Consider the following 15,535-nt stretch of genomic DNA (forward strand, 5'->3'; position numbering starts at 1 on the left):
AGATAGTATTATGGGAGACTGTAGTTTGGGTAGAGTCTTGTCTGAGTGCGGATAATTCTTCCTGAGCCTTAAAGCAGGAAAAGATATAAATTAAAAAACACTGACCACCAGCCCAGGTGGGATGCATGAGTCAAGTGCTCGGGCCTGGTAGGCTGGGAAGACCCAGAGGAATCGGGTGGAGAGGGAGGTGGGATGGGGGACCGGGATGGGGAATACGTGTAACTCTATGGCTGATTCATATCAATGTATGACAAAACCCACTGAAAAATAAAAAAATTTAAAAAAATTAAAAAAAAAAAAAACCACTGGATATGCTCCCATTTAAAGAAAGGAGAACTAAACATATGCTACTTTTGCTCTCTTCCCAAATGCCACCAAAATGAGAGTAAGAGGATTCAAGCAATAATAGTAATAATTAAAACAAAAAGACAAGAAGATGGAGAGAAGTGCCAACCACAAAATTTTGAAAGCCAAATAGCAGATGGACAACTACTAATTAAGTAAGCAGACCCAAGAAAGCTGAAAGCTAAGCCAACTGCAGGAAAAGCCCAGAAAGCAGATCAATATGTACTGCAGAACCCAAAAAAACTTCAAAAGTAAGAAAAGTTCCTTCAACTTGGCCTTTTAACTCTATATTTTTCTCTTCCTCTCAAAATAGCAATAGGATTTCATGGGAGATTGGTATGAGAACAAATTTTGGTGATAAACATGATGCTTTGCTCAGACTCACTTTGCCTTCTGACAACTGAGGCTTGTAACTGGTCCAACCTAGTGAATTTCCCCTCCCTATCCCTCAAAGCTAAGTCCTTAATATTCATTGTATCCAATTAGTTAGTGCTACCCACTGGAAGATACACATAACCCAACATGATTGAATCCCAAGCAAATACTTGACTCAGAGTCAGGCTAAGACCCATTCAGTGGTTTGAGAAATAGGGAATTATCCCAAAGTGACCTGACCCATAGATAGGCTAGAAAAGAGGAAAAATAAGTATGAAAAAACAATAGAAATCTCTGCTTTGGGCAGAGATAGTAGGGCAGGATGATAGTAGAAACTACTAACTATGAAGGAATATCCCTAAAATCCATATACTACAGTAATATAAAGGATATATACTGGTTCCATTATAGTTAACTGGTGTTACATAATCAATATCTTACTTCATTATATAAGACACTTAGTTTATCTCTTTCTGCTGTCAATAATTTAACATTGGACTGTATATCCACCATGTGCTTTTCAAATCTTTCTAGCATACGCTGAAGTTCATCTCTTTCTCTTGTGACGAGATGGATATCTGAGTCGCAATCACCCTGAAACATAATTCAAGACAGAAGTTATCATTTCAAGACAATATTGTTTCAAGATAATTCAAGACAGAATTATCACCACATGGTTGGCACAAGGATGCTGAAGATGAGACTGACTGAAAGATGCTAACAGACAAAAAGAACACAACTTCCTTTAATGTAATTAAAGAACACAATTATTAATCTATAAGGAGAGCAGGAGAGAGAATGTTGGCAATACTGGGGCAAATTTCCAGGCCTTCGAGTTCCCAGCAAGAGACCCAGCTGCCACTGATCCTACTTGATTAGACCCCATCAGATGCTCCAAGTGTCACTCTACCCCAGTTGTGTATACTGCTGTTGTAACTAAAGTATAATCCCCAGACTGGAAGCATACAGTATCTGGGAACATGCAAGGCATGCAAATTTTGAGGTATATCCCAGACCTACTCAATCAGAAACTATGGGGGCAGGGCCCAGTAACTGGTTTATCAAGCCCTCCAAGTGATTCTGATTCATTTGGAGCTGGGAATCACTAGTTCATAGCCCTCTCCACGGGAGGAATCAAGCGGGTATGTGAATACCTGCTAACCTGCTCACCCAGCCCAAGTAACTTAACAGCCTAGCACATTCCTCAGTGTTTTCTGAGACTAAATCCAAGATCAATTTCCCAAGCATACCAGCCCCCAACTGTCCCAGCACCAAACCTATGTGAGCTCTATTTTTTCTGCAATCAGATAAATATAAATATTTCTACCAGACAGTGTACATTAGGATATTCACTGAATAAGCAAGTACTTCCAACATTCCTAAAACAAAATTATACCTATTACTTCAGTACAACTTAAAAAAAAAACCCATTAACCTCATAGTTATTATAGAAAATAAATATGGTAAATGGACACTTGGGGTCTATGACATATTAATGTTCAAGTACTATATGCAGAAGCTCCAGATAGTGACAATCTGGTATTTTGCTACATTGCAAAGCATTCTGATCTATGTTATTCAATATCTACTATGAACATACCATGTCCAAAGTACACTTGGTAAATGGTAAATATCCATGAAGTATCCTTCACCTGTCACTTGGAAATAAGTTATCCTCTTGGTTAAGCAAGAAAAGTCAAGGGAAAATGAATGAGATTAGCTATCTGGACACCTTGAAGGACAAAATGTATCTGTATTACAGGATAAAAGCAATTAGGGTGAGGACTTAATTAACATTTAAATAACGATAAAAGAAAACCTATGACGTAAACATATTTAAATAAAAATATTTTTACAGAAAGGAGGTGGTATGCCTAGATTTTAGAAAAGGAGAGCTCAACGAATAAGGATTTGACAGTCTGTTTTTCATTATTATCTAGGTCTCAGCTTAAACGCCACTCTCTGTAAGGAGTCCTTCCAGATTCTCCAATCTAATTTAGATCTCCCTCTATATACTCTCATAGCATTCTGAATATTTCCTGTATTCTTTCCTCATTAATACTTACTATAAATGAGATTATAAAGTTATTTACACAACTGGGTGTTTAATGTGTCTTTATCACTAAAACCAGAGATCAAATTGCCAACATCCACTGGGTCATAGGAAGAGCAAGAGAATTAAAAAAAAAAAAAAAAAAAAGAATCTGCTTCACTGACTGTGCTAAAGCCTTTGATTGTATGGATCACATGGATCACAACAAACTGTGGAAAATTCTTAAAGAGACAGGAGTACCAGACACCTTACCTGTCTACTGAGAAACCTGTATGCAGGTCAGGAAGCAATAGTTAGAACTGGAGATGGAACAACAGATTGGTTTAAAATTGGGAAAGGAGTACATCAAGTTTTTTATATTGTCACCCTGCTTATTTAACTTATATGCAGAGTACATCATGCAAAATACCTGAATAGGTGACTCACAAGCTGGAATCAAGACTGCCAGGAGAAATATCAACAACCTCAGATATGCAGATGTTACCATCCTAATGGCAGAAAGTGAAGAGGAACTAAAGAGCCTCTTTATGACGGTGAAAGAGGAAAGAAAGTGAAAAAGCTGGCTTAAAACTCAACATTCAATAAACTAAGATCATGGCATCTGGTCCCATCACTTTATAGCAAATAGATGTAGAGAAAGTGGAAAGAGTGACAGATTTTATTTTCTTGGGCTCCAAAATCAATGTGAATGGTGATTGCAGCCATGAAATTAAAAAATGTTTGCTCCTTGGAAGAAAAGCTATGACAAACCTAGACAGAGTACTACAAAGGGAGATATCACTTCTCTGACAAAGGTCTGTATAGTCAAAGCTACAGTTTTTCCAGTAGTCATGTACAGATGTGAGAGTTGGACCAAAAAGAGGGCTGAGAGCCCAGGAATCGATGCTTTCAAATTGTGATGCTGGAGAAGACTCTTGAGAATCCCCTGGACAGCAAGGAGATCCAACCACTCAATTCTAAAGGAAATCAACCCTAAATAATCACTGGAAGGACTGATGCTGAAGCTGAAGCGCCAATACTTTGGCCACCTGGTGTGAAAAGCAAACTCATTGGAAAAGACCCTGATGCCGGGAAAGACAGAAGGCAGGAGGAGAAGGGGACGACAGAAGACGAGATGGCTGGATGGCATCACTGACTCAACAGACATGAGTTTGAGAAAGCTCAAGAAGATGGTGAAGGACAGGGAAGCCTGGTGTGCTGCAGTCTATGGGGCTGCAGAGAGTCAGACGTGACTTACAGACTGAACCACCACCAACACTAAAACGCAAGTGCCCTCAGAGACACAGGAGGTCCTTCTCACCACACCTTCAGTACTTAGCATGTAATTCTAAAATGAATGAATTCCCCACTTCGCTAAATGTGTCTTGTATGTATGTATGAGTGTTAATAATTCCCTTTTATCACTCCATTTTTCCTAAACACACATGCACACATACACAAACTCATGTACACATACCCACAATGCTAGACTGAGAGTAGGAAACAGGTCTTCTTTATCTTGTATCCTGGATGCCACATTCATAGTATGCTCTCAGTACACATCTACTGAATTAAACCTAACTTTCTATCTACACCTGATGTGCTTGGGAGAAGAAAACGGCAACCCACTCCAGTATTCCTGCCTGGAGAATCCCAGGGATGGAGAAGCCTGGTGGGCTGCTGTCTATGGGGTTGCACAGAGTTGGACATGACTGAAGTGACTTGGCAGCAGCAGCAGATGTGCTTTAAACCAGCAAATAATAAAGAAATAAAACATTTACTAGGAATTAGATGTTATGTTAGACCCTTATACAATTATGTCATGTAATCTTCATAAGAGGTTGTAGATACATTCCTCACTTTGCAAATGAGGAAGCCAGGGCTCCATGAGTTAGGTAACTTGTCTAAGGTCATAAAGCCAGTGTCTGGAGTTGAAGCTTCTAATAAGGTTTCCAACTCCAAAGCATTTCCCATTACACTATACCCAAAACTCACATTTGGAAATCTGGTGAGTACAAGGTCCAAGAGACCAGCGCTGTCCCTACATAGACAACAAGGAACGATAACCCTATATGGAAAACAGAAAAAGAGACACAGATGTATAGAACAGACTTTTAGACTCTGTGGGAGAAGGCGAGGGTGGGATGTCCTGAGAGAAGAGCATTGAAACAAGTATACTATCAAGGGTGAAACAGATCACCAGCCAAGGTTGGATGCATGGGACAAGTGCTCAGGGCTGGTGCACTGGGAAGACCCAGAGGGATGGGATGGAGAGGGAGGCGGGAGGGGGGATTGGGATGTGGAACACATGTAAATCCATGGCTGATTCATGTCAATGTATGGCAAAAACCACTACAATAATGTAAAGTAATTAGCCTCCAACTAATAAAAATAAATGAAAAAAAAAATTACCGATACAAAAAAATGTCAATATATTTTCTGAGTTGCAGCAATCCCAGGAAACTCTGCCCAACAATTTACTATAAAAAGCAGGGGTTGAAAACACAGCCTGTACCAAATCGAGCTTGAAAGAGGTCTATGCTGTCTGCCAACAACTGTTTCTAAACAAGTTTAAAACACCCAGTTTTAGACTGGAATTTACTCCTTAGTTCACAGCACTCACAACTGTCTTACACTCCACCCATCTCACTCATGTACATCACCCATTATTCCCTACCACGCCTGAAATTTACTACTTGACTCTAAATGCTACCAAGGTCCCAACTTTCTAAACTTTACAAAATGAATCATGTCAGGTATCATTAGAACATTTCAAGAAACTAAATAAGATGAAGGGGGGAAGGCCCCTCCTAATTTTACCAGTAACTTACCCATATCTCAACTTGCCTTTCAACCATGAATTCACACCAAGCAAACAAATCCAATATTTAAAAGTATTGAGACACTTACCCACTCAGTTCTACTTATAAGTTGATTAAACTAATCAACATTTTTGAAGAAGACTGTCCCACACAATGAAGGTGATCAATTCAGTGATTTCTTTTTCTTGATTCCTAAGTATATATAGAGATTAAAAAACAACTCAGCACACATAAATTAACTTAACTGTATGTCCCCACCCATTCATTGTGCTCTTAACAGATAACAAAGCACAGTGTTTAAACTAACACTCTAAATCAAATTCAGCCATGAGTCAATTAAGTTACAAAACAGTCTAATCAGAAAATGTCTCAAAACCATTTGGCAATAGGCAGAAGATCTTCAAGAAAAAGATGACAGAGTTGGTAAATGCAGTCAAGTCTAAAATCAAATGTCCTGAGTTTTAATGACTGTACTTCCAACTTCTCTAATTTTATCCATTATGTACATAATGTGAGGGTCATAGAAGCCTCCAGGAATCCTCTAACTCCAGCGTTTAACAGAAAGAAGAATCTGGACACTGTAAAAGCAGTGCTAAGGGGAAGGTTCATAGCATTACAGGCTAACCTCAAGAAACAAGTCAAATAAACAACCTAACTCTACACCTAAAGCAACTTAGAGAAGGAAGAAATGAACCCCAGTGTTAGCAGAAGGAAAGAAATCTTAAAAATTAGGGCAGAAATAAATGCAAAAGAAACAAAAGAGACCATAGAAAAAATCAACAAAACTAAAGGCTGGTTTTTAGAAAAGGTAAACAAAATTGACAAACCGTTAGCCAGACTCATCAAGAAACAAAGGGAGAAGAACCAAATCAACAAAATTAGAAATGAAAATGGAGAGATCACAACAGACAACACTGAAATATGAAGGATCATAAGAGACTACTACCAGCAGCTCTATGCCAATAAAATGGACAACTTGGAAGAAATGGACAAATTCTTAGAGAAGTATAACTTTTCAAAACTGAACCAGGAAGAAATAGAAGGTCTTAACAGACCCGTCACAAGCACGGAAATCGAAACTGTAATCAGAAATCTTCCAGCAAACAAAAGCCCAGGACCAGATGGCTTCACAGCGGAATTCTACCAAAAATTTAGAGAAGAGCTAACACCTGTCTTACTCAAACTCTTCCAGAAAATTGCAGAAGAAGGCAAACTTCCAAACTCATTCTATGAGGCCACCATCACCCTAATTCCAAAACCAAACAAAGATGCCACAAAAAAAGAAAACTACAGGCCAATATCACTGATGAACACAGATGCAAAAATCCTTAACAAAATTCTAGCAAACAGAATCCAACAGCATATTAAAAAGATCATACATCATGACCAAGTGGGCTTTATCCCAGGAATGCAAGGATTCTTTAATATCTGCAAATCAATCAATGTAATACACCACATTAACAAATTGAAAGATAAAAACCACATGATTATCTCAATACATGCAGAAAAAGCCTTTGACAAAATTCAACATCCACTTATGATAAAAATTTTCCAAAAAGCAGGAATAGAAGGAACATACTTCAACATAATAATACAAGCTATATATGACAAACCCACAGCAAACATTACCCTCAATGGTGAAAATTGAAAGCATTTCCCTTAAAGTCAGGAACAAGTCAAGGGTGCCCACTCTCACCATTACTAATCAACATAGTTTTGGAAGTGGTTGGCCACAGCAATCAGAGCAGAAAAAGAAATAAAAGCAATCCAGATAGGAAAAGAAGAGGTAAAACTCTCATTGATTGCAGATGACATGATCTTCTACATAGAAAACCCTAAAGACTCTACCAGAAAATTATTAGAGCTAATCAATAAATACAGTAATGTTGCAGGATATAAAATTAACACACAGAAATCCCTTGCATTTCTATACACTACCAATGAGAAAAGAGAAAGAGAAATTAAGGAAACAATACCACTCACCATTGCAGCAAAAGGAATTGAATACATAGGAGTATATCTGCCTAAAGAAATGAAAGACCTATATATAGAAAACTATAAAATACTGATGAAAGAAATCAAAGAGGACACAAACAGATGGAGAAATATACTGTGTTCATAAATTGGAAGAATCATTATTGTGAAAATGAATATACTACCCAAAGCAATCTATAGATTCAATGCAATCCCTATCAAGTTACCAACGGTATTTTTCACAGAACTAGAACAAATAATTTCACAATTTGTATGGAAATTCAAGAAACCTCGAATAGCCAAAGCAATCTTGAGAAAGAAGAATGGAACTGGAGGGATCAATCTGCCTGACTTCAGGCTCTACTACAAAGCCACAGTCATCAAGACAGTATGATACTGGCACAAAGACAGAAATACAGATCAATGGAAAAGAATAGAAAGCCCAGAGATAAATCCACGTACCTATGGACACCTTATCTTCGACAAAGGAGGCAAGGATATACAATGGAAAAAAGACAACCTCTTTAACAAGTGGGGCTGGGAAAACTGGTCAACCACCTGTAAAAGAATGAAACTAGAACACTTTCTAACACCATACACAAAAATAAACTCAAAATGGATTAAAGATCTAAATGTAAGACCAGAAACTATAAAACTTCTAGAGGAGAACACAGGCAAAACACTCTCTGATATAAATCACAGCAAGATCCTTTTTGACCCACCTCCCAGAATATTGGAAATAAAAGCAAAAATAAACAAATGGGACCTAATGAAACTTAAAAGCTTTTGCACAACAAAGGAAACTATAAGCAAAGTGAAAAGACACACTTCAGAATGGGAGAAAATAATAGCAAATGAAGAAACAGACAAAGGATTAATCTCAAAAATATACAAGCAACTCCTGCAGTTCAATTCCAGAAAAATAAATGACCCAATCAAAAAATGGGCCAAAGAACTAAACAGACATTTCTCCAAAGAAGACATACAGATGGTTAACAAACACATGAAAAGATGCTCAACATCACTCATTATCAGAGAAATGCAAATCAAAACCACAATGAGGTACACGCCAGTCAGAATGGCTGCTATCCCAAAGGGGTACACGCCAGTCAGAATGGCTGCTATCCAAAAGTCTACAAGCAATAAATGCTGGAGAGGGTGTGGAGAAAAGGGAACCCTCTTACACTGTTGGTGGGAATGCAAACTAGTACAGCCGCTATGGAGAACAGTGTGGAGATTTCTTAAAAAACTGGAAATAGAACTGTCATATGACCCAGCAATCCCACTCCTGGGCATACACACCAAGGAAACCAGACCTGAAAGAGACACGTGTACCCCAGTGTTCATCGCAGCACGGTTTATAATAGCCAGGACATGGAAGCAACCTAGATGCCCATCAGCAGACGAATGGATAAGAAAGCTATGGTAGATATATACAATGGAATATTACTCAGCCATTAAAAAGAATACATTTGAATCAGTTCTAATGAGATGGATGAAACTGGAGCCCATTATACAGAGTGAAGTAAGCCAGAAAGATAAAGACCAATACAGTATACTAACGCATATATATGGAATTTACAAAGATGGTAATGATAACCCTATATGCAGGACAGAAAAAGAGACACAGATGTATAGAACAGACTTTTGGACTCGAAGGGAGAAGGCGAGGGTAGGATGATCTGAGAGAATAGCATTGAAACATGTATATTATCAAGTGTGAAACAGATCGGCAGTCCAGGTTGGATGCATGAGACAAGTGCTCAGGGCTGGTATACTGGGATGACCCAGAGGGATGGGATGGGGAGGGAGGTGGGAGGGGGGATCAGGATGGGGAACACATGTAAATCCATGGCTGATTCATGTCAATGTATGGCAAAAACCACTACAATATTGTAAAGTAATTAGCCTCCAACTAATAAAAATAAATGAAAAAAGAAAGAAAGAAAAATCTAAAGAACCCAAATGATAGTCAGAAAATTTTGAAAATAATTAAGACCTAAAATGAGGACATGTCTTTATTCTCACATTTTTATTCATCATCATTAACCTTATACATCTTTAGACCATCAAGTTGCAGACGTGATTGTAGTGGACAAAGGGGATGATCTGTCCAGTGCTCACTGCCATTTTTTACCCCTTCCTGTTGCACAGTTATCATAGAAGATGCCTGGTCTGTACAATGTGGCCTGCCTTTCTGACTGGTCCAAGAATGGGAATGGCCTGAAGCCATGTAGCCTGCCATGGAGACAAAGCCATTCTACTTAAAGAGAGAAAATGCAGATGATACCAAAAGTAAAGATTAGAAAGAGAGGAAGTGTCCAGCAGCATGAGTTCCTGGATCCAGTTTCTGGAAGCTCAGATGCCCCTGCACCCTTCCCAGATATATAATGAGCTATTCAATCTCCCTTAATTTCCAGGAATCAGTACCTTACACTTTGTTCTTAAGTAGTTTTCCTAATTAATGCAGTGTTCCTAAAGTCACAGACTACAAAAAGGTCACAGAAGACTACAAAAATGAAAATTAAGAAAGACTTCTTAAAAATAAGTATGAATAACATTACATTATTACAATAATACACCAAAAGTTTGCTCATAAAGCTCTTTTTTGCCTTATCAAACACTCTCACAAAGAGATATTACCTTTTCTAGTGTTTTAAATACTGGAATTTTTTCACAGGTAGAATGACTTCTAGAGCAAGATCTTCGCTGTATTATATGTTGAAGTTTTTTTAGTTCTTTCTTATAAAAATCTCGTTCATCTTCTATACCTTTCAGAAACGTATCTAAACGAGAAGGTGACTTGTGTCATCGTTTTATTCCGTGTTCTAGTCTCATCCTCTCAATTTCCACAGTAAGTTCTCTTTCTGCAAATTAAAGTCATAAAATCTTAAAACAATGTTGCATATAAAATGTATAATCAGCCAAATAAACTATAACAATAATTTTTACAATGAAAGCTACTAAAAATCATTAGCTATTTTGCATATCATCTACAACTGTCAAATATCAAAGAGGTAAATGCTGAAAGGAAAAGATTTAAAAAAATTATATTAAAAGTTTAAATAAAATCCACTAAGTCAAGTCCTGCTTTTGTCATATACAAGTCTGGGCACTATTCAGTACTACACAGTGAACAATAAATTATCACATGGTACTTACTCTCTGATGACCTGAAAATGCACTAAAAGAAAATTTACCTGTTAAAACTGGTTATAATATGCATGACTTTAACATGAAGCTTAAATTTAACATAGTATACACAGAACAACTAGTCTTTCCTCACACAAGCACAATTATTAACTTTTACCATAGAAATGACATTTTCAGGAGTCAAAAGTAGCCTGTGCATGCATGCATGCTAAGTCACTTCAGTCGTGTCTGACTCTAGGCGACCCCATGGACTGTATGTAGCCCACCAGGCTCCTCTGTCCACGGGATTCTCCAGGCAAGAATCCTGGAGTGTGTAGCCATGCCCTCCTCCAGGGGATCTTACCAACCCAGGGATGGAACCCCCATCATTCATGTCTCCTGCACTGGCAGGCAGGTACTTCACCTCTAGGACCACCTGGGAAGCCAAAAGTTGCCTAATATTGGCAATTTTGTATAGTTCAATCTAATTTAACTGATGTTCTTTACAATTCAAAGGCATGAAGTGATTTTCAAGACATATTCCAATTCACTTACCATCTTCTTTCATTCATTTGACAGATAATTATTGAGCATTTACTGTAGGTCCAGCATGAGCTAAGAATACAGTATGAAAAACATGTCCAAGGTCAAATAATTATTCTAACTGTAGCAGGACAAGAGTCACAAAAGAACAGTATGCAATATAATCCAGAGGATGAACAGCAGAATTCATTCTGAGTGACCAGAGAGGTTAAGAAAGTAAGAGAGCTGAAGATTCCATTCAGGCAAATGCCTTAAATGGTAAGTCAAATAAACTGATGAATGAAAAGTGTCCACTGTATTTAGCACAATGGAGGTGACTGGTGACCTTAACGAGAGCAGTTGTACTGGTAAAGTTAGAGGACAGAAGCAAACTGGAGTGGACTGAGGTGCTAAATGAAGAAGGAAATGGCAACCCATCCCAGTATTCTTGCCTGGAAAATTCCGTGGACATAGGAGCCTGGTGGGCTGCCGTCTATGGGGTCACACAGAGTCAGACACTACTGAAGCAACTTAGCAGCAGCAGCAGAGGTGCTAAAGGATAGAAGGTGATCAAGCAGAAAAGCAGGGATGAATGACTTTTCAAGATGTAAAAACTATAATGAGGAGGAAAGAGTATCTGGATAGGGATGGGTCACAGTTTTTGCTTTAGAATGGGAAAAGGGAAAAGCATGTTTGAATACCAATGGGGAAAAAACAGTTCAAAGGCTAATGTTATCAAAAAGAGATAATATGTAGCATTTTAGAGTGAGAGAGAATGGGACCTAGAGAACAGATGGAGGCAGCGGCCCATCATAAAAGCCAAATGGCTCCACTCTAATAGGGAAGATAAGGATGGATAGGTTCAAGATCTGGGGACAGGAAACATGGAATGCCTCCCTGATGGCTTCTGTTCTTTTAGGAAAACTGGAGGTAAGATCATCTACTCAGAATGGGTTTACTGAGAATGAAAAACACTTGAGTATGTTCCTGCAGGATGGGAGATCAAGCAGTAAGGAATATAGAGTAAGATCTCCATACCTCACTGAAGGGGGCGCTGTGGTTCGGGGCCATGTAACTTCCAGTGCTATAGCTACGGTCTGGGGCACACGCTTGCTCCTAGGAAGAAACGTTATGACCAACCTAGACAGCATATTAAAAAGCAGAGACATTACTTTGACAACAAAGGTCCATTTAGTCAAAACTATGGCTTTTCCAGTAGTTACGTATGGGTGTGAGAGTTGGACTAAAAAGAAAGCTGAGTGCCAAAGAATTGATGCTTTTGAGTTGTGGTGTTGGAGAAGACCCTTGAGAGTCCCTTGGACTGCAAGGAGATCCAACCACTCCATCCTAAAGGCGATCAGTCCTGAATATTCATTGGAAGGACTGATGCTGAAGCTGAAACTCCAGTACTTTGGCCACCTGATGCGAAGAGCTGACTAATTGGAAAAGCCCCTGATGCTGGGAAAGATTGAAGGCGGGAGAAGATGGGGACGGCAGAGGATGAGATGGTTGGATGGCATCACTGACTCAATGGACATGAGTCTGAGTAAACTCTGGGAGCTGGAGTGGACAGGGAGGCCTGGTGTGCTGCAGTCCATGGGGTCGCAAAGAGTAGGAGACAACTGAGCGACTGAACTGAACTCAACTGGGGCACAGGCAAGCAGCACTTAGCTGCTCACAAGTAAACGTTTTAGCTGATCCACGGCTGGATTTTGGGTAGGAGGATGCATTCAAAACACAAAGAAACAGGGGAGTTTCAGGTATCTGAGAGATTATGGTGAAACAGCAAGATAGAGATAGCATGAAAGGAAGTAAAATTGCTAACATTCATATGTAGGCCTAAGCACTTTAATAATATATGAACTCATTTAATCCTCATGACAATCTTTTGGGTTAGGTGCCATCTTAACCACAGAGACAGGGAAACTGAAGTAACATTAAAGAACATGCTCAAGTCAAACAGCTGGTTAAGCAGACAAGGGGTCAGATAGATTAGCCCCACGGATGCTGAAGAGCCTAGGATACAGCATCTTCTTAAAATAGCACACTGGCTTTCCTTCACTTCCTCAGAAACATGGAGTTTGATGGCACCAGGATTCTGCACTTGCCATCCGCCCTGCCTGGAAGATTGCCCCAGACTGTCATATGGCTTGGTGTCCAGCACTAAGCCCTTTGATCAGATGATCTCTAGCATACCCTCCCATTTTATCTAATACCCTGACCATCTGAGATAAATTCCTTCCCTTATGTGCTACCAGTTTTTCTCCCTAACTAGATTAAAGCCTCCATAAGAGCAGTGGGCCTGTGTATCTTGTTTACCTTTATACATCCCAGCACTACAGGCTCATAACCATTTGTCAAATGAATGAATGAATGAATTCTTACAAGTTCCTTAAACCAATTCATTTAGGATAAGGTACCTGGCAGAAAGTTAGCCTATTTCAAGTATGTAAGTGTGTGTGTGTGCCTGAAGGTGATAAAATGGCATTTACTTAAAAAGATTCTGTACTTCAATTTCCCACTATTTCATAATGGTCTTCCTCATAGTCTTAATTCTAATATCCTGTGTCTCAAAGAAAGATAAATTTTCATTGGAAAATATTCAACTGGGGTTCCCTGTACCAACTAGTCAGAATATAAAAGGTTCCTGTAAGGTCCTTGAGGGAGAGAGATTGTCTACTGTATCTCAGTGCCTAGTCTGGTTTCTGATACATTGCAAACACGCAACAAATATTTATTGGATGAATAAATGAAAAAGAAACATCATCTACTACTAAAAATAAAACATTAAGAGGAAATCACACTTTTTAAGTTATTAACATTTTATATTTTACCTGTGACTGCAAAACTTTCAATTTTTTTGTTAAGTCTTTGCTTTTCTTGTTCAAGCTGATGAACAACAGTTTCCAGGTCTGATTTTTTAAGGAGTTCATCATTCAGCCTCTCCTGTTCTTTATGACATAAGCTTAATTCCTGAAAATTTTAACACTAAAATTAAGATTTCTAGAAACTGTACAAAACATGAAAGCACACTTATTTAAGAGTAATTCACATACACACACTTTTAGTTAGTCAAATATATACCATTTCAATTAAAGTTAATTCTCAATTGAGGCTAAAAGCATCATAAAACCCAAACTCAATAGTGCTCCCTTCTAAAGTAGTAGAATTATTGGATTTTATTTTATTTTAATTTGTTTAGCATATTGTCTTTCAAAAAAGTGAATATGACTTGCTCAACAAAAAATTTTAAAGCGTTTTTATGTTTAAAGAAAAGCGAAAATAGACAGTGCTCTGAGACCACCACAGGTATACGTAAGCGCAGACGGTGCTCTGAGACCACCACTGGTATATGTAAGTGAAGACGGTGCTCTGAGACCACCACGGGTATACGTAAGTACGGGGTTATTCTCAGTTTCACCTACACAATGGGGGTAAGATCAGCACCCGGACACCGAGGAGTCATCTATGAATGACTCATCTACAGATCCATCTATGGGTGATTCTATGAGTGTGAAACACTCTGTACTAACACATGGCAAGTACTTAATAAATGTTAGCTAATAACACTGTTAGCATTTATCTTAAAAATACATAAAATGTAATACCAGTGGAAAAAATAAGAAAGGTCAGAAAGTAGCTACATCTTGCTGTCAGGCAACAATGTTGAAACTTGGTCACAGTTCTGAGACAATATTATAAATCACATACAACTGCAAACAGTGTGCATTACAAACAGCAGTGAACAAACAGCAAAATTCCCTGTCCTCATGGAGCTTACACTATAGTGAAAACATCATCAAAACATCTACTTTATATCTCCTGACTTCATGGGACACTTTTACGTATCTATGAAACTCAAAAGTGGACAACAACTAGCAGGTTTAGCTAATTATTCAGTGTTCAGCTGAACTGACTACCTGATAAAGTAGTTGGATAAAACAGAAAGGCACTGTGATACGCTGTTCATAATGAACATAACATAGTGAAAAAGCAGTTAAGTATCTGAACACCTACTATGAGCCAGTGTATCACAAAAGGCTTCGCTTTTTAATTTGCCTCATGACTGCCACAGAGTATTACTACTAGACTGTAAAAAGAGTGTAGTAATGAGAAAACTTGGAAGGTAGTATTAGTCTTTGTTTCCAACATTAATGGAGACTCATCCAATTTAGCAGGCTATTAAAAAAGTCTCAATAATCTATCAGGTGACCACCTAGGATTTTCTACTTGTACACAAGACATTCTTTCTGCCAGTTCTAGGCTATAAGATTATATTTAGGTTAGGCTACATCCAGGTTTATGCTGGGATGATTACTAGTTGTCTCATTTG

At 38.4% G+C, this 15,535-nt stretch overlaps 1 protein-coding gene across 1 annotated transcript in view; it reads right to left on the bottom strand.

The window, feature by feature from the left end:
• Positions 1–15,535, bottom strand: part of LOC136176511 (centrosomal protein of 135 kDa-like) — a 53,023-nt gene that overhangs the window by 15,001 nt on the left and 22,487 nt on the right. Inside the window, 4 exon segments of the mRNA XM_065946811.1 lie at positions 2–67; positions 1,162–1,314; positions 10,192–10,415; positions 14,037–14,175. Coding sequence (XP_065802883.1) covers positions 2–67; positions 1,162–1,314; positions 10,192–10,415; positions 14,037–14,175 — 582 coding nt within the window.

This window comes from Muntiacus reevesi, chromosome 10 (assembly GCF_963930625.1).
Source record: "Muntiacus reevesi chromosome 10, mMunRee1.1, whole genome shotgun sequence".
NCBI lineage: Eukaryota > Metazoa > Chordata > Mammalia > Artiodactyla > Cervidae > Muntiacus > Muntiacus reevesi.